Here is a 19,648-nt window from a genome sequence, read left to right as displayed (position 1 = left end):
TACAGGATGGGTAAGCGTGCCCCTCTCTACCTGTAAATCACAGTCAGCCGCAATTACTTTTTTTCCCCTTCAGGGCTCAGAAACGTTTGTGGTCTCAGCTATTCCCATGAAGAGCCGAGTCACCATCTCCAAGTCCCATGTCCAGTCCTGAGCAGCAAGGCCAGCTGTCTGAGCATGGTGTAGTAAGGCACAGCAAGTGGCACTCACTGTGATGTGCAGGAAAAAAGAAGAACAACGAATACATATATATATATATATAGAAATGACAAGAAAAATGGCTCAGAACGAAACAGAAGCTCTCAGAAATAGGAGATGATACACGGGGAAGATACATGTTTTGTGATAAAAAAAAAAGAGTGAGACAGAGATTGTAAATATCAGTGTTACAGGGAATATATTAAAGAGGAGCTCCCTGGGAAGGAAGCCAGAATGAAGCTCTGCCACCAGGACTAGGAGCAGCTCTCCTCAGACAGGAATTATCAGGGGATATCAGACAGCATGAGGCAGTCAGCGTATGGATGCTGCTCTGTACGCTCTCAGAGGACTTGCTCAACTGCAGCAATATTTACCTAGTCACCCACTTTCTGTTTCAGAGGGGAAAAGGGCAGCAAACGTTAAGGAAAGTAGCCCTTTGAGAGATTTCTATCTCTCACTGATCTACAGTCACAAGAATTTTAAGGAATGAGGGACAGACAGCTAGAAATAAACACGATGCCTTTATTGGCTTATATATTTTTAGATAAAGAAACATGCCATCCCAGAGGTAGGAAAAATTACATAAAAGAAAGGTGCACTTGCAGTGCTGTAGTGCTTCACACAAAACAGGGCGAGGAAGTCAGTTGAGCATTCAGTGAACAATCTTGAGCTGAGCTCCTCAGGTACCTCAGTGTAATTTATTGCCTCTTAAGAGGTGGCTCGACCAAAGCCTACATGAGTCTGTGCAGGGGGAGTGTATGCTTTGTCACCTCACAGAAAGTGGTGCAATGAAACAGGAGCTAAACCCAGATGGAAAGCTGAAAAGACAGCAGAAAAGATTTAATAGAGACCATATTTAATAAGCTGTGTACATACACCAGCCTCCCCTGTGCTGGAGAGCTTTGCATCAGGGCTGGGGATTGTGAACCGAGGCACTGTTGAAGTGCAGGCGTGTTCAATCAGGAATTATCGGGAAAGATTCAGAGATAAGCTGCAGTCAATCTTGAAAATCCATTCCCATCACTTGCCGCCAAAAAATATCTGATTGCACCTTCTGTTTTCAGCTTGGGCAGAGCCAGCACAGGGCAGGGAAAGCCAGGCAGCTTCCTCCTCCTTTGTGGCAGGGTGTCCTTGCCCACCTGCCCTGACACTCCTGCGTGATCACAGAACGAAACCTGCACAGGTGACAAGAGCTCTGGCTTCTATGGGGACTGGGGAATCCACTGACAAATTTCTGCTATTTATGTTTTTTTTCCAGCTCCTTGTCTCCCCCTGCACATGGCACTATAGGGCTATAGCTGATATTAGCTGATTTTATTCTTCCCATCATTTGAAATTCAGCAAGCAGTTCTGCTTTGCTTCTCCTTTATGCCATTGCTGCTACCAGCAGCCCCCCAAAAGCCAGGTAAGATGACACGGAGAGGCTGTGAAGGAGCAGAGCTCCCTGCAGACCCAATACTGATGTTTTCACCTTGCTTCCAGCCCACCAGTGACCATGTCATCCCATTCATCCTCACCTACAGCACAAACAGCTGCCAGGGGAAGAAGCACACAGACCTGCTCCCTCCAATCTGCACACAGTAAAATGGCTGCAGTAAATCAGCTTGCCAGAGGTTATTCCAGAGAGGCCAATAAAGCAACGCCTGTTCAAACAGGCTGTCGTACAGCCCTGCTCTTTGAAACCTGCTGTTCAGAAGAAACAAGCTCTGTCTCGATAGGCACAATCCTACTGGAGAAATGAAGCCTGGATCTGCAAAACTGCTCCTGAAGTTTAGGATGTGTCCTGAAGCAGTGTGTTGGATTGATATGTTGAGGGCAACAAGGTCCTGAGGGGTGAAACTCCCATTAAGATGATGGGAATCTGGTGGGCATGCAGAGATATTCATTTATGTGCATATGGATGTGTATATACACAGTGCTTGACACCATCCCAGCACTGAGTTACTTACGGAGAGAGAAAAAAATTGCATCTCACCTGAAAGATGCTGCTTACAACAGAAGTATTTGGGGAGTAATGGGAAATGCTAACATTGCACAAAAGCTTGGAGGAGATCCAAGTCAGTGCTTCAAAAACCTACATCAAAATTTGCAGTCCTGTTGCTGCTGCTGCTGTGTGATATCGTGCACAGAGATGCTGAATTACTTAGAAGGCTGAAATCTAAGCAGCTCAGCACCTTTCCTGTCAGTAAATTAGAGAATCAAAGCGAAATCAACCTCTTAAAGGAGATTTCCGTGGCATGAAGAGGAACATTTCCCTCTGTTAATAGGCTTTTAAGAAACAAATTCATCTGGATTTTTCTTTCCCAGCCTGCAAATGTGCAGAATGAGCACAACAGGCACACTCGCAGCACAGACCTGCACACAATATTCTCTTGCTCTATGCAGACTTCAGCAGCTCTATCAGTCTCTGATGTTATCAGGGCTCTGTGCTGCTTTGGGCTGCATCTGCCAATGAGCCTGGAGCAGCTGCATCTCATCCTGGCAGGCACATCCCCAGCTCTGGGCGCGGGTGGCTGCAAAGGGATATTTAATAAGACAAAGCCTTCTGCTTCCTTCTGTCTGGGAAGCCCACGGTGGGAGGAGTGAGGTGTGAATAACTGAAAAACACCCTTTTAGAGCTGGCAAAGAGGAATTTTCTCTGTGAAAACTCAACCAAATACCCCAGTTCCTGAACAGCACCAGAGAGGGTCTGAGCACTCTCACAGTATGGCCTGGTGGGTCGAGATGCTCGCTAACATTTTGGAAATAGGAAGGAGTCACCACCTCTTTCAATATGTGTGAACTTTCAGTTGGAAAAGCTACAACCTCTTTTGCTCTACATTCTCTTTTGCTCTTGCCAGCACCAGCCGAGCTCCTGGATGGAGTTGGATGTTATTTGCAACTCGTCTGATGGCAACAGCAAAGTCCTTATGAGCAGCATCCGGTCTGCCTGCCAAGTCTGAGCCGGTCCTTTGCTGAATTAATAGCAGATAACTTTCCAAGCGCTGTGAGCCACAGCCGTGCCACCAGCGTGGATGCTCTGCAGCACGGGAGTGGTATCTCCAGGAAGCACGAGAGCAGCCGGCTGGTATTTGTTGTCGAATTGTTGATATGTAAGCAGGGAGCATGCTGTGCATTTAAATCACTTTCACACTAAATTTGGAACAGAAATCATTAAATATTTATTGCGTGCCTAAAATACAGCTCGAGCGTCCTACTTACTGATGTTACATATTAATTCACATAGATTTTGCAGGCACTGATAATGCGTTTATTTAAAAGTGGTGACTCTGAGGCATTCATTACGATTGTGCTGTTTAATAAGAAGTGAGATCCGTGCCCCCATAGGAGCTCCATCTCGTCAGTTCTGTAAACCTGAGGAAGTGACTCGTGCAAAGTGAGATTCAAGGGCTCATAATTACTGGGGAGAAAAAAAGCTTCAGCTGGAAGTTCTCAGTAATACACAGCAAACCAGTAAAATCAGCCCTTCCAGAATAAAAACACCCCAAAGCCTATCAGAAATGATGAGTTATTTCCTTAACAGTGGGAGGATGTGCATTCAGAGAAGCAATCAGTCATCCAGAGCATAATTGCTACAAATGGGTTACTACCTTCTCTGGTTGCTTTCCTGAAAGGTGAAGACCAGCAGACAAACTACTGCAGGAAAGTTAAAACTAAGCAAATACACATTGACTTGCAGCCACCCTGGGGATTGCAATCAAGCACTGAATGGCAGCAGCAATCCACCCCAGGTTTTGCAGGAGCCCTATGCATGCTGGAATAGATCAGCTGCAATTATTTCCAGGCTCTGGGCTAGCAGAGTAGAGTGCATTTAATAGAGCTCCTTGTTCCTCCTATTGCAATAAGACTCAGTCATTTTTAATTACGGATGCCTCAAAAGCTGGGAGCCAGCGCTGACTGGGCAGCAAAATATTGTTACAATCTGCTCACTGGTGTTTGGAAAGGATTTTGGTGCTGAACCTGTCATGGATGTGATGCTGTCAGTCTGGCAAGAAAGTGGAGATAAGCAGCTCACTGGTGGATTTTGCTGAGTAGCTACAGACATCGAGTCTGCCCTCTTTCAGGACCTGCTGGGTGAGGCTAATTTGGTGTTACTTATTTTAACACCAGGTGTAATAAATCTCTGAAGTGGGTGCAAAAACCCAAGTCAGTGCCAGGGCCAAGTGCCTGAATGTGCTGTGTCCCAAGTGGGACAGGTTCTGCCCCAGCCTCAGCAGCAGGGCATGGGGCCAGGACATGCAGCACATCTCTACCTCCTTCTGCTTCACGCTATCAGAGAATGCAATTCAACCTCTTCTCCTCTGCCCTGATGTGCCTCTCATCGCCCTTTATCCCTTCTCTCCCTGGTGCTGGCTGCAGCAGGAGCACTCATTTCCTTGCAGGTGCTTCTCAGGTCTGGAGAGCAGCACACAGCATCCTCAAAGGGGAAGGTTTCTGGGAGGAGAAACACAAGCAAACAGCGTCTCAGGAGACATTTTGAGAGGCTGGCACGCTTTCCCAAAGCATCTTCAAACACATGACCCATAAATAGATTAGGAGGTGACCTCATTGCAAGCCCCAGTTTCCTGGCAGCACGGTGTGGGACACACCACTCTCCTCCCCAGCAGGCAGCTGCACGAAGGAGGATGCAGATAACTCACCTGCCTTGTGATCTGAGGAAATGGATTTGCTAATCCCTGCTGCTGCTGCCTGCCCTCACATCCAGAGGCTCTGTAAGGACAATTTATGAAGTCACTCAAGAGCTGCAGGGATGCTGCAACATACTAAGGGTGTTCTGCACTAGCTAGGCTAGAAGCCTTGCAAAGAGGACAGGTGTCTTGTAGCAGCAACTCCCTGGCTACCAAAGCCATGAGTGCTGTCCACAAGGTTCACTATCAGCACAAGTCTGCAGTGAAGCAGTTGTATCCTGCTTCATCGAGAAGGAGTTGGAAGGCTACTCTTTGAGATAGCAACTTGCAAAAGACAAGCAAAATACACAGCTTGTGTTGTAAATCAGGGAGCCCTTCGCCGTAATGATCCATGCACAGGGCAGGGAGGGGCTGAGAGAATGCAACAGCATGAGGAATGCTGAGATGCAGCTGGGGCCAGTGCAAGAGCCAGGCATGCCACTGCCACAGCGAGTCTGATGTGCTTCCTTCCCCATCCCATGTCACTGTGTTGAGGGCTTGAACAAGACCAGCATCCTCCCTGCCCTCACCTGCTCCTGCGGCAGCCAGCAGCCCAGTGTAAATATTAGCTGAGTGTGCATGAAGGGGTGAAAAGAGCACACCGTTTTAAGCCCTTCTGTTTAGGAGGCGCAGTAATCTATATAACACTGTTACCAAGAAACCGGGATTGTTTTCTCTTCTATTTTAGGAAACCGTGAAACAACCGGAGCCTCAGTCATACCAGGATTTCTCTTTCCCTCCTGTAAATTAGCATTAGCACCAAGCAGCAACATTTCACTGTGGCATTCTGTAGCTGCAGACCAGACTCTATTTATGCCTGAACCAAGGACGTGCTGATGAAACCTCCTGCTCACACTGCTCTGTAACCTACCCAGCTGCAAGGAGCACACCATCCAGGTCCTCACTGTGAGCATCCAAGGACACAGCAGCAAGTCCTCAGGAAGAAACAGTAAACAAAGTCCTCATTTACTACCTGTAGCACGGCATAAGTAAGGCTGGCCCTCAGCGACTCCTTCAGTTGCTGCTGAAATTTCCCATTGGAATCAACTGGGAGATCCTTCTGTATTTAGGCAGACTTTTTGCCACCGCTTTTGGCTCTTTGCTTTCCCTCCCATGTCACCTGCTACTATACAAAATCCAGGCTTGCATCACAAACCTGCAATTTCAAAACGAGAGGCTCAGCTGAGCAAACATTTATTCCATGTTTTGAAGGCACACTGCTAAAAGGATGGGGCCATGGTGAGCTACAGCCAGAACAAACGCTCACAGATGTGTGACTCCTGGACTTGCCATGAGCAGCAGCCTGCAGGCAATGTCTGACTGCTCAGGGGCTGGCACTGTGCAGCACCGTGCCCATGTCTTCACCACTTGAAATCAGTTGATCCTGCACCCCACCAAGGCCCCTCACACCTTGCAGCACTTTCAGATTGGCATCCTGCAGGTATAAGGCACATGAAATACTGGGGCTGGGCAGGAGGCAGCAGTGCATTAGGTGCAGAGCTGCAGTCATTGGGTGTGCTCAGCAGCAGCAGAATGCCTTGCTTTCCAGTCCTACTGTTACGTGCAGAGCAAGGGAGTTCATGTGCCCAAGGGGGACTACAGTTGAGGTGATAAACAGCGCAAGGGATGCACTTTCCTCTCTTTTCTCTTCTAGACCATCTCCATAACTTGCTGCCTTTGGCACATGCATGTTTTACAAAGGTGCTAACTGCTTCCAGCATTCATAAACAGGCAGGCTTAGCCCTGTACCAGACATTAATAAAAGGAGAGCAGGTCTGTTTGTTTTTTATGCAAATATGAGCCTCCCACTGGGAGACATTCAGTTAAGCTCTCCCAAGCGGCAGCTATAAATGAAGTTTACTCTTTTGGAGGGTTTCTTCCATACAGTTTGGTCCTGCCAGCCTGAGTGCAAAGGCAATATGTGGCAGTGCCTCGTACACAGGCACAGCCTTTGCAATGCTGAGGCCTCAGTTTCAGCTCTGCTTTTCTTTACATTCCTTTCCACAAATCCTTACCTACACAGATTCCCTCCATCTAATGGGAATAAATGGAGAGGAATACAAATGCTACAGCAGTGATTTCTTCTGGTATCACCAGGCTTTGCCATTTTACGCTGTATAAAATGGAAATAAATACTTTAAATATCCTTAAGCCTGTGCTGCTTCCAATATCGGAGGCCACTTGATATCTCCAGGCTCCAGCCAGGAGAGGTGTGCAGTGTTATTTCCTCCTGGGATGATGCAGGTACTTCTGGGTGCATCAGCTTGTGCTGCTCCCTGTTCATCCTGTAATCAGGAGCAGGCACAGAGTTCAGACATTTCCTCACAGGATGCATTTCCTCTTACTGGAAGAAGCAAGAGAGATGGAAATGTAGGCACACTGGAAATCATTAAGTAATTGTTCTGGAAAGTGTAGAAGAAGCAATTAATTCACGATGCTGGGAACAAATAGACAGAGGCAGATCTGGAGCCTGCTGTGAAGTGAGAGGCCAGAAAGGCCCATGGTTTTTGCAGCTCTGTTGTATCTTGAAAGCAAACAACCCAACATTCTGCATCCTTTTAACCCAAACCATATCCTGGGCAAACAGAAATGCTCGCCAGTATAGTATCAGAAATGGCTTAGCTAATGCTCTCATTTGTTTACATTAACCCACTCATAATGGGTAATTACACAATTACCCACAATGAAATATTTCCAATGGAAGTTACACACACATAATTTCCACAATGGCTCCACTCGTGCTGTTCTCTTCCCATGTGATGCAGACAACAGTGCCTATTGTGAGGCCGCTTTATCATCATGGCTTCAGCCATGATTTTTGATGCAAAATTCGGGGTTTTCATGCCATTTGTATTTTTAACAGGGGACCTTAGAGATCCTTTTGAGGGAAATGCTCCTCATGCCACCCTTGCAGCAATAGAGCTGGAGACAGGGTGCAGATTAGGATCTCCCAAAGTCCCAAATCCACCTTAGCTCCTGCAGAAGTGTCAGAGGGGACATCTCCTGCAGCTGGCACTGCTACATTAGCGCTGCTTTTAGCAGGATGCCAACAGCTGTGACTGGGAGGTGTTCCAAGGAGAGCTGGGCACGTACAGATCTCCGGACAACAATGCCTGATGGCATTTGGATACAGAAAGTAAGAGGTCTGAGACTTTCTGACTTTGTTCTTTCCTTTATACAGGGGAAAAAAAAACCCAAAACATTGATGCTGAATGCTCAGATACAACAACCAGGACAAATGCTGTAAGGGGCATGTGTCCCTGCTTTGCTGGACCAGCAGAACCTCCCATGAACCTTACCTAATCCTTGCCTGATGTCTAGCCAGACCCTGCCAAGCATATCCAATTTCAAAATTATCCAGCGAGCAAAATCTCACCCACTGAAGGATAAATATAATTCTGAAAGCTCCCAAAGAAGAACATTTTTGGAAGGGCGGAGGGAAGCAATTGTGTGTATCTATTTCGCATCAATTAATTTAAGAAATCATTTCTGACAATCTGTCAGAAGAGTCAATCTGTCTCTGCAGAAAGATAGGCAATGTCTGTGATGTTCCTACCAGCAAAAGTTGCTTCTGTCACCCCCAGCTGCTTTTATTCCCAGTGATTCCATCTCTTCTCAATAGTACCAGCCACTGAACCAGATCAAAACTCACCACTGAAAGAAAACCTTTCATTAAAAAAATAGTCCAGTTTTCCTCTGATCATCGTAGTTTCATTGCTGCAATGTCTAAGACAGGGAAGACATGGAGATGCAGCTCTCGAACATTTACTCCCTAAAATACAAGGGTGAGCATGCACAGGAAGAAATGCCTTCATTCTCCAATACAAGAAACAGCTTTTCTTTCTTGAAAATCACAAAGCAAGTCTTGCTGTGGAATTACATTTACCATTATACACTGTGTCATTTCTTCTGTTTTTGTATTTGTTTGTTTTTTCTGTTGGCACAACTGGAATCAAAACACTAAGAGATTACTTGATGGATAGTGTGTATATATATTTATAAAAGGATAATTAAAAAATTAAAAGAACTTTTTGAGATTTTCTTGTCATCACATTAGTGATATACGAGCCCAGGGGCCAGGCAAAATGCCCCATGGCCAGGAATCAGCGTTTGCCTCCTTTGAGAAGTGACAGCCATTTACCAACATGTGTAACAGGTGGTGGCTGTTTTGACGTTTCCAGTGGAAGCACCACTAATTAAGCAGAAAAAGAAATAAACTTTGAAAGCAGCCACCCACCACAAAGACGCATGTGGAAGCAAACAAAGCCTCAATCAGATCTGGAAAGCACCAAAAATTAAAGTATCAAACACACACAGCATTTTCACTGATTCATCCCCAAAAGCTGCTCCTGGAAATCTGTCTAGCTCATCAAATATAGAATAATAAGGGTTGGAAAAGACCTCGGGAAAAGGGGAAAAGACCCCTCACCATGCCCATTAACCACGTCCCTTGGTGCTAATTAGTGACTAAGGTTGGATGGGGCCTTGGGAAGTCTGATGTAGGAGGGTGTAACTTGCTCTGCAAGGTCTTCCAACCCAGTCATAGAAACATGGAAGCACTGAGGCTTGATAAAAACCTTCAGCTTCATTTGTGAGTGTACAATCTGCACGACCTTGTGTGCTGGCCTTGCGGGCTTACAGGATATGGCTGTGGAGATACTGTGGTGCCGGTGTATGGCCACGAGGACACCGTGGTGTCAGCGAGAGGCCGTGGGGACGAGCAGAACACGACCTCCTCCCATCCCCTATGTGATAACCACCATGGCGGCCGCTGCTCCTCTCCGGCTCCCAGCGGGCATGCGCAATAGGGCCGCCGGCGCGCTGTCTCCCTCTTCAGCACCACGGACAGCGCCCCCCGTTAGGGGCGGGGCGGCGCGGGAGCGCGCTCGGGCGCGGTGTCGAGCGGAGCCGGGTAGAGCCGCGTTGTGCCGAGCGAAACCCAGCTCCGGCCTCAACCGCCGCGATGCTGGACCCGTCGTCCAGCGAGGAGGAGTCGGAGGAGCTGGTGGAGGAGGAGAGCGGTAAAGAGCCGCTGGCTCCCGCCGCCGCCCGCCTCTCGCCCAGCCGCCCCGGCGATAGTCCCGGCCCCGGCCCCGGTGGCGGTGGTGGCGGTAGCGGGGGGCTGCAGCCGGGCGGGCGTGCAGGGGGAGCGGCTCGGCCCGCCAGCCCCAGCCCGTCTGTAGCCAGCGAGAAGGAGAAGGATGAGCTGGAGCGGCTGCAGCGAGAGGAGGAGGAGAGGAAGAGGAAGCTGCAGCTCTACGTCTTCGTCATGCGCTGCATCGCCTACCCCTTCAACGCCAAGCAGCCCACCGACATGGCCCGCCGGCAGCAGAAGGTACCGCCGTGCTGCCCTGCCCTCCCCTCCTCCATCGCGGTGCCGTGCCCCTGTTGCCCTCCTGCCCCCCGTATCCCCGCGCCGCCCCCTGCCCGCTCCCGGGCGCCCCAAGGGCAGTGCCGGCTCGGGGCACCTTGACCCATGAGGGCCCCGTCCCGCTGTGTGGCTCCGCTGCCGCCCAGGCACCTGGTTATGCAATATGGGAATTGGGGATGTCCGGGATTTTGGCCGGCTGGAGGTTGTTGAAAGGAGAGAAATAGCGTTTATGGTATTGTACCTTGTCATCCTGCAAGAGGAGTCTGCAAGTTTGATCTTACTGCAAAGTTCCTTTCTCTGGGAGTTGACTTAAGGAGTTGCAGAGCCTCCTTCCAACTTCTCCCAGCGTGTGCTCCCCCGTTCCTTGGCAAAGCGTGACAGCAGAGCTTTGCCATAGAACAGCTGATACTACCACGATGTCCTCCCTGCGTGTGTCACGGGGGCACTGAGCTGTGCCAAGTGCCCCTCATCTGGGCACTGGAGCTGACACGGGGCTGGCTGCGCTCAGCAGCGTAGATGTGAAGTTTCTGCAGCACAGGGATGCAGACAGATCCCAGCAAACACAGCCCACACTCCTTCATGGTGGGGCACAGCTGATGGACGGCTGTTGTTTATTCCTGGTTATAGCTGAGTTTCATAGGTGGCCTTTGTAGCCTTGGTAGCATCCTGCCTCCACAAATGACCTTTATACTCAGGGAAACTCCTGGATGTATCGATGGGAATGACATTCATTCAGCTCTGCTACACCAGAGGACTATTATTAGTCATTGCAACATACGGAGGTAGGGAAGTGTATCCGTTCTGCACGTAAAGGCAGTATAGGACAATCTGGTGCTTGCTGGAAGGTTGGTGATCTGCTTTGTGAGTGTGAAGCTTGTGGCTGAAGATAAGACAAGGTTTAGAGAGTTTTTGATACAGGTTTTTTGCTCGCAACTCTTTCTTTTCCCCAGCAAGTAGCGGGTTTTCAAAGTCGTCTTGATTTTTTGTTTCCTAACTAACTTCGTGTTAGGAGAATAATGGAGTTTATGTTATTCCTTGTCTTGGAGGAACGTGAGCAAACAGAGCAGCTGTTCCTCACGTGAAAGTGAACTGAGGACAGAAAGGAGTATTTCCAAGAGCAGCATCTGTTGGTGTGGGGATGTGAGGTTGGGAAGGAGGATGAGACACAGCTGTGTGGTCAGTGCTGTGCTGTGCAGGGACAGGCAGGGGTGGGAGGCAGGAGGGACGTGCAGGTGGAACAAAGAAATGGAAAAATCAATGACCTGGCAGCAGGACTCAAAGGAATAGGGAAGGTGTGTGGGACCTGGGGCGAAAAACATCTGTTCTGTGTGATATATGGGAAATATGCCTGGCTTCTCTATAAACACGGCTCAAATAGGCATCTCGCAGGGGTTTAGCATCTCCACACAAACTTGGTCCTTAAATGGAGTTTGGGAAGCTAAATTTAACTTGACAACACGTGTCAAACTGAATTCAACCTTTTAAAGGTGATTTCACTCTGGGTTTTTTCTCCTGTATGTTCCCATATTCAGCTGTCACAGAGGTTCCTGGGAGTAAATCCTTGTCCGTGTTCCTAAGCCTGACTCCTGCTGAAGTAGTTCAGAGCACTGCCAGAGCTCCGTATGGGCTCCATGTGATTGCTGTTTTCCTCTCAGATCACTCTGCCAAAACCCCATCCCTCCTTTCCCAGCTGCAGGAGGCCCCAGGGTGACATGTTTGTGACTCGTTCCTCTTTGGGCATGGAATTTTGCTGGGGAGGTTTTGATGGGTTTAGTCTTCATAATGAGAACTTTGTGTGTTGCTGCATATCTGATAGCACTGCAAATCACAGATTGCTGCGTCCTGCTGAGCTGCCCGGTGCTGCTGAGTCCACTTTGTAACTTCCATATTAGTGATGGAAGAGAGGGCAATTGGTTTTGTTGTAGGATGGAAATAGCAGTTCTGCTGCATGTCACTGGAGCTCATTTGGGTCCTTGTGAGAGCCTGCAGGTGGTGTCGGGTGTGCCAGCAAAACTCAGCAAAGAGCTTAAGCTTAAAGTGATCAATTTAAGCACTGTGCTCAGTGCAGAGCAGGTGTGTGGGATCAAACTCTCTTAAACCTGTAGCATTGCATCTTAAAGTATAGCCTTTCTGCCATTTTGGCATGCATGTAGGTGCTGCAACGATTAGGAACGTGGTAAACCTAACACAGCCTTCTAAATAGTTGTGGTTTCTTTATTCTCCTGGGTCGAGTTGTTGCTCTCATCCTATTTTTGCACAAGTTCTTATCTTCAAACCTCTGACATGTCATCCTGGGGCTGCTATGACTCAGGTGGTGGTGGTGGGATTTGTAGGGGAAGTTGGGGTTGTGTGGTCAGGTGCTGCTCTGTTGGACCCAAGGAGCCCTCAGAGATGTGGGGTTTGCAGCTCTGCAGCCAGGATAGGAAAGCAGATGGTTCTTGCTTTCTGTCTGTTCTTTCCTTGCTCCTTAGCAGCACAGAGAACAGAAGATGAGTGTTGTGCTCAACAAATTGTCTGGAATCCACAGAAAATGATGATTTTCAGTTAAAACGCTTATCATTTATTTTGCCAGTGCCTTATCTTAATTTAATTCCAGCCGATATTAAATATTTGCCATAGTTTGGCTATTTATATGCTTGCAGCTGATTGAATCGGGAAGCAGGTAATTAAATAGTCTGGAAGCTTGTTCTTTGGCTGTTGTAAAACTTTGCAGCTCCTGATCTGGACCAATGATTCAATTATCATGGGTGGCACCTCTCAGGCCAGAGATGTTATGAGTGGGGAGGACTCATCTGATCATGCAACCCCGGCTAAAAGCCCGTCGTTTGCAGAGAGTCTAATTTACAGCCTTGCTCTGCATAGTCTAGACGCTCTACTCTCCCTGAAGCTCGTTGCCTTCTGCACAGTTTGTAATTCCTTCTGATGAGTTATGAGTCACTCGTGCTCCGCTCACCTAAGTGGGAAGTGGTCTACAAGTCATTTCCATATGTAATTCTTTTGTTAGCTGAAGAAGTAATTAATTTTTAGTGCAGTTTAGCAGTAGGAACCCAGGCATCACGGTGCTGGTACTAGCAAAGTATGTATGCTACCCCTTGTTAGCTGCTGCCAGTACTTTAATCCAGAGGATTAACATCATGCTTACATTTAGTTATGTACATGTGATTAATATGCGGAGTTTAACAGATACAGTATGATCAATAAAGCTGTTGCTCAGTTGCTGTCAACGTCAGTTCTGCCAGTGGCTTTGGCAGCACCAGGATTTCAGCCTCAAAGTGGTCTCTGCTGTAGTACATCTCCAAAAATCTGGGTTAATTAGAACAATGAGTTCAGGAGAAGGGACCTGTCACCCAAGGGGATGGGTGGACCCCTGCCAGGTGGGTTTTGTTCCCTGCTGGGAATGGAGGCAGAAAAGCAGGTGGCCTCATTTCCTGCTTTGGGACAGCGTGGAGCACATGGGAGGGAAAGCAGAGCTTGGGATGCTGCCTCTGCTTTGCCTGGCTGTTCTTCTGTGTTGGGTGGACATGGTTATGAGCACCGCCTGTAAGTGCTGTCACTTTGAGTGCACAGTTGTTGGTTGAAAAAGTGCTTTTAGTGACCATACTCTGCACTGTCTGCCTGTGATTCAGGCTAATAAGCAAGTCAGACCTTTCCTTAAATTTAAACACCTGAGTCAAAATGTCTTCCAAATGTTTATTCAGCTTAGGGTAAGCCATGCAGTGCTCACAGTTACCATGGTTCAAAACCTGCCCGTCTCAGAGCAGGATGGGGAGTTTGGACTTCCATCTCTGTAACAAATACACACCACTGGCTCGTGACCCATCACTATGGGGTGCACCATGAGCTGTGTAATTCAGCTGACACACAAGTGGGTGGAACGCTGCCCCAACACACAAGTCGTGACTCTCAAACTCTTTGCTCCAATCCTGCAGCCATGGCTGTTCAGTGTGGTCTGCACACACCCAGGTGTTAGCAGCTTAACTTAGTGAAACCTCGATTCAGTCATGCTCTAGGACAAGCATCCTGAGTGCACACTGAGCTGGATTGGACTGCTCTGGGAGCGTGTGGATTCTGTAAGTCAGTGCAGAAGTTTGTTAGTCATGAGACATGTTTGCAATTGATTAGGCATACAGGGTGTGCTGATGCCTGCAGGGTGATTCTCTGGGGAATTTACCATGTTCCAGGCCCAGGTGATGCTAGTTGGCATTACCTGAGCTTGGAAGCATGCCCCTCTCCCAGCTGAGGGTCCCACCAGCTGATTGCATCTGCAGTAGGAAGGGTCTGCTGCTCTTGCATCTGGATAGACGAGGTATAGGCACTGGGGGGTGATGTGAGATGCAAGCTGAAAATCAAGCCAAAGGGAAATTTCTCTAAGATGCTAAATCCTTTCCTGGTTCAGCTCTGCGTATTGCCGACACGGAGCTGTCAAGGCCTCAAGCTTTACCTTCCATCTTAGCTGACTGCTCCCACCCTTGTAATCAGAGATTACAGACTCATCGCTGCTTCGGAAGGAAGCTAATGGGGTGACGCAGCAGGAACCAGCTGCCTCACTACCTGCATGGTGACGATGCAAGGATGAAGGAAGGACACTGAGCTCTGCTTCAGCTGGAGCTGTGCTGAGGGGCTCAGCAGTGTGGGGTGTCCCTGGCCCATCCTCTGCCAGCCAGACCTCCAGGCAGGGCCCATCTGCTGCTGGTAGCTGGGGATGTGCAGCTGCTGGAGCGGTGAGGGGTTGTTTTGGTGTGTGGCCAAGGCCTAGCTGGAGTTAGGGCTGTGCAGATAGTGTGTGGGCTCCCAGGTGGGAGCTGGTGTGGAAGGCTGAGGGAGGCTGGGGGAGAATAAGCAGAGAGAAAATAGCATTTTACACCTCAGTTTCTAAGGTTATTCTGTATCTCTGTTGCTGGACTTTTATTTCCAGTTCCTTAAGCTTGGACCTCTGGAGCCTCCCATTGCAATGCTCATTCTTGGTGTGTTTCATGCAGAGGGATACATGGTAGATATTTTTTCTGTAATCTCCTCTCTGTAGACTCTTCTTTGTCAGCTTTTGTCTCGCACCAGAATATTCCTGTCTGTACAGGAGTCACCCCAAAAGTAAATCGGATCCTGCTGCGTGGGACAGTGTTCCCATCCCCTATTTACAATGCATGCAATTACCCTCCATGCATCTCGGAATTCTAATTGCCTTTTTATTGCTGTTTAGCAGTGTGTTAAAGGTTTTTGAATGCTCATGCCTTGTTTTCTCATTAGCTCTATTTATTCCTCCTTTGGCTCCCTTCCTCAACCTCATCAAATTTAGCATCTTCTCTTCGCCTTCAGGGCCTTGTGTGACTGCCACTTCTCACTTGTTCTCCTGTGTCCTGTCTCAAGTTGCTGCTCTAGATGTTCCATGGTCTTGCTATAGCAGTGTTGGGGCTGTACCCTGCAATGGGCTCCTTTGTTGGGTAGGTTAGCTTGGATAAGATGTGCTGGCGTGTGCTATGGGAGCTGCCTTGCATCAGGCAGGGCTCCTCAGTGCAGCTCTGGCAATTAGTGGCAAGTAAGTGATGCAAGCTGCCTGTTCTTTTTGAGCTATGCTGGGAAATTATGTTCCTCCAAACCACTTTTAGTGCTGCAGGGTACCATGTTGTGATGATATCAGCCCTGTCCCTATGGTGCTGGTTTGTTGGTGGCGCAGGTGCTGGGAATCAGCTGTGCTCTCCTGGGAGCTTTGCACCCACACATACACAGGGCTGCTGCATCATGAGCTGTCCCAGTGCGATGTGGCCTCTCCAGCGCCATGAGTGTTGGGCTGGGAACACATAACTACTGTCACTGTGGTTTTTCTATTAGTGACTTTCCCTCTGATGGCCAAGATAGATGTGGGCCTTGTGCTTGTACAGCACCTGGCACACTGCATGTGTAACTGGGAGCCAGCAGCAGCCTGGATTTGTCTCATGTTGTCTCAGAGTTCAAAGTCCTTTCTAATGTTATTTGCTCTATGATTTAGCCTTGTTGTGTGGCATTTCCATAGCTTGAATTAATTTAATTATCCCCTGAGGTGCTTGCTTGCTCACAGTTGTCCAGGACTTTGTTGACCTCCTCTTGTGTATTGAGGAGCCCACACGACTCTGAATCATCAGTAAACGTAATTGTTGTGTTTGATGCTTGCTCCGTGATATATACAATAAATAAACCTGGCCTTAATACCAATCTGTGCCTCCCCTATAGGCACCTACTTTGTTCCCAGCTGGGTACAGACCAGCCACTCCATCCTAATAGCATTCCTATTGACTAGAGAGATTAATATTTCATGTGAAATTGTACCAAAAGCTTTCTCAGCCTATAGGTACGTTGTGCCCCCAGCACACCTATTAAGCATGATGTCATCTCTGCAAAGATTTGCTTGGCTTACCAGCCTGTGGCCCTCTGCAGCTCATCAGTATGGTGGCTCAAACTGTGTGGTGCTTCCCTGGGCTGAGCTGCTCAGCAAGGTGCAGTTTCTTGGTCTGCCGTCAATGGTTTTATTTTCCTCCTGTGTCAAGTGCTGTGGGCTCACGGGGTGCTGCATTAATTGTTTAGGGCAGGATGTGAGAGAGCACCAGGACCCGACCCATTGCTGCAGTTCAGGCGCTGAACATCCATGTGCTGCCCCTTCTGCAACTGTGTGTGTGTCCTCCCCGCAGCCTGCACAGCTGCTCCCTCTTATAATAAGGCAGTTAATAGCCTTGCATAATTCATGCTTACAAGTTGTACACACTTGCTGATAAAAAGAGCCGATGTTTAATTTACACACGTGGGGTGTCATGTAGACCTGCCTGCATGAGCCGTGCTGAGATGGAAGGCGAGATGGCAGCGAGGTGTGAAGGGCAGGTCCTGGCTGCTGCTCTCTCCTGGCTTTGCAGTGCTAGGAGGCTGCATGGCGGGGCTGTGCTTCTCTGTGTGTGGATACACGTGCTGGCTGTCCTTGTTTTGGGCTCTTGGCGTGAGCTGCACCCCCATCCCGGCCTCCAGATGTTTGTCCTGTGGCTCAGCTGCCTGCGGGACAGCCCATGTGAAACCAGCCACAGAGGGGCTGTCAAACTGGTAGAGCAGCTCAGCTGCTTAAACCCATGCGAGCAGAAGAGCAAGGCCCCCAGTTCCATTCTGTCCGCTGAAAGCACAAGATTCAGTGGCCAGCCAGAAGCAGATGGCTTGCTATTTCTGTGTCCTTTCATTTTATTACTGCAGGTCTGGGAGGGAGTTACAGCTGCTCCAGTAGTGTGGCAAATCATCTCCATTTATCTTGTGCTGTTATGCCTCAGCGATGTCAGATGGTTTCTTTACATTTTGTGTATATTCAGACTAAGCCAATCACAGCATTTTTTCCATGAAAACTTAATGATGAAAGATAACGCCAGGTGATATTTTTCTTCCTTAAGCAATTGATTCTTTTGCCACACACCCTTTGTGTTAATGGTCATCTTTCCTTGCTGTGGTTCAAGAGAACAGATGTGCCTTTTGGAAATATATATATATTTCTACCTGGAATCTCTTTTTTCTTTTTTTCTTTTGTTTTCAGCTCTGATTACTTGCCTTGCAATTCTGTGACCTATATTCAAGGTGAAACTTCTGATAAGTGTTTGCTTTGGGAAGGGAGGCACACGAGCATGTTTTGGAGGAGATTAGGGCCTGTCAGACAGCAACACACATTTCAATTAGACGTGAAAATGCAAATCATTCAGACTTCAGTGCACATCAAGGTGAGACTAGGAAGAACTTTAATCCATTCTGAGATAAAGTTGAAATCCTTGTGTGCTTTAGTTATCCCCAGTCAATTATGCTTGCTAGAAAATGTGTGTTGGCAAGTAAAGCTGTACAGGAAAATCCTCCCATGATATTTTTGTCACTTGTTCAGATGCTTGCTGTCCACATGTAGAACTCATTTCCTCCAAGGGCTATTCCCCTTCAAACAATAGAAAAATGACTCAGAAAGTTGCAGCTGCAGTGACAGCTCTCATGATTTTAATGGCTTGATGATTACTTGTATTTTTGGGTGTCTTAGCCCTGAGCTGGCCTGTGGTGTGCGCTGCCTCGCTGTGATGCAGGGATGCTGAGCGAGAAGGCCTGCCCTCTATCCCTGCTCCATGGGCCTCTGGGTGATGGGCAGGCTGCTGAGGATGCTGTGTACCATCAGTGCTCCCACCCCATGGGTGCCCTGGGCAGGGTGAAGTAGGGGCCAGTGCACGGTGCTGTATGGAGCAGGGCACGGCCAGAGGCTTCTGAGCATCACTAAATAGCAGGTCCAAGGGGTTTCCTATGGCCCTGGTGCCTTTGGGAGGCAGAGCCTAGAGCTGGAGTGCAGCTTGCTGAATCAGAAAGGGGACTGCTAGCCTTGAGACTGTGGGGTATGGAGGGAGGAATTGCTCATGCAGGCACTTGGAGCAGAGCGGGTATGTGCTTGGGAGGCTTTTCTTCCCTTTGGCTTTGGAAGTTTGAACTGAAGAGCTGGCGTGGTGAGAAGGCTGGGAAATATTTTCATACCCTCTGCTCAAAGAGCTAAAGTTGGAGTTTTAGAAAACATGAGGTGAATGGAAGATGCTATTTCTGCTCTCCAGTCTCTCTGCTTTTCATGTATCTTTTTCTGGCTTCTCAGCAAACTTTAATGAAAAAGTAGAGGGTGTGAACCAGGAAAAAAAAGCAGACTTTTCTCTGTTGAAATCGTGTGTACAAGGTCATAGCTGTTTGTGTAGCAAATCTCACAGGACTTGAAAAATGTCCTTGGTGTCATCCTATGCAATTTGTCAGTGGTGTTTATGGACTCACAGCACTACTTTGCACCAGAGATGGCAACCATACGCTGTGGTTATACATCAAACCTCCTTTTTTTCCCCGGGTTGGATGACTCAGGTTTGTAGATACAAGGCTCGTAAGTTGAATGGGGGGGAAAAAAAATAGCAAAATGTGAATTATGCAGCTATTTTCACAGCAGAACACTTAATTATGGTTTCAGATGTACTCGGCACTAGAATAAATGATGGAAATAGAGCAGCTCTATAAATGTCCGTGTGCCTTGGAGGTCAGACCTTGCCTGGGGGATTCTCAGGCACTCCCACCAGCCTCTGCAAGGGGGACGGGAGGGAGGGCAGGGCTGCAAGCACAGGGAGACAGAGGCAAAGAAACAACCCGCATCACACGGGCTGCTGCTGAATCACTGTTTACGCTGTTTCTGTACCTGCTGACTTGATGCATGAAAATAGGATACTTCTATTTTTAGTTCTTACCTTGTGCATTCATGCAGATACTTGCACTGAAATTAGACTTTCAGTGATGGGAGTAGCATTGTGCCCACATGCAGAATACTTCAGAGTTACGGCACAGCAGCAGTTCTCCCATCTCACCTGCACGAGGAGCAGTGTTTGTGTGGGAGTAAGGCAGTGTGGGGCTGAGCACCATATCCTGC

The 19,648-nt window shown here is 48.2% G+C and overlaps 1 protein-coding gene across 18 annotated transcripts in view; it reads left to right on the top strand.

Moving 5' to 3' along the window:
- The first annotated feature begins 9,730 nt into the window (after positions 1–9,730).
- Positions 9,731–19,648, top strand: part of CADPS (calcium dependent secretion activator) — a 168,919-nt gene continuing 159,001 nt past the window's right edge. For 14 of the 18 annotated variants that reach the window (XM_015875155.1, XM_032447316.1, XM_015875147.1 and 11 more), the window contains exon 1: positions 9,731–10,197. In XM_015875155.1, coding sequence (XP_015730641.1) covers positions 9,826–10,197 — 372 coding nt within the window. In that variant the 5' untranslated portion in view covers positions 9,731–9,825. The remainder of the gene's footprint in view (positions 10,198–19,648) is intronic. The other 4 variants (XM_015875151.2, XM_015875149.1, XM_015875145.1 and 1 more) reach the window with 1 other exon arrangement.

This window comes from Coturnix japonica, chromosome 12 (genome assembly GCF_001577835.2).
Source record: "Coturnix japonica isolate 7356 chromosome 12, Coturnix japonica 2.1, whole genome shotgun sequence".
Classification (NCBI taxonomy): Eukaryota; Metazoa; Chordata; class Aves; order Galliformes; family Phasianidae; genus Coturnix; species Coturnix japonica.
The sequence above is the reverse complement of the archived record's forward strand: the minus strand, read 5'-3'. Positions and strand labels throughout refer to the sequence as shown.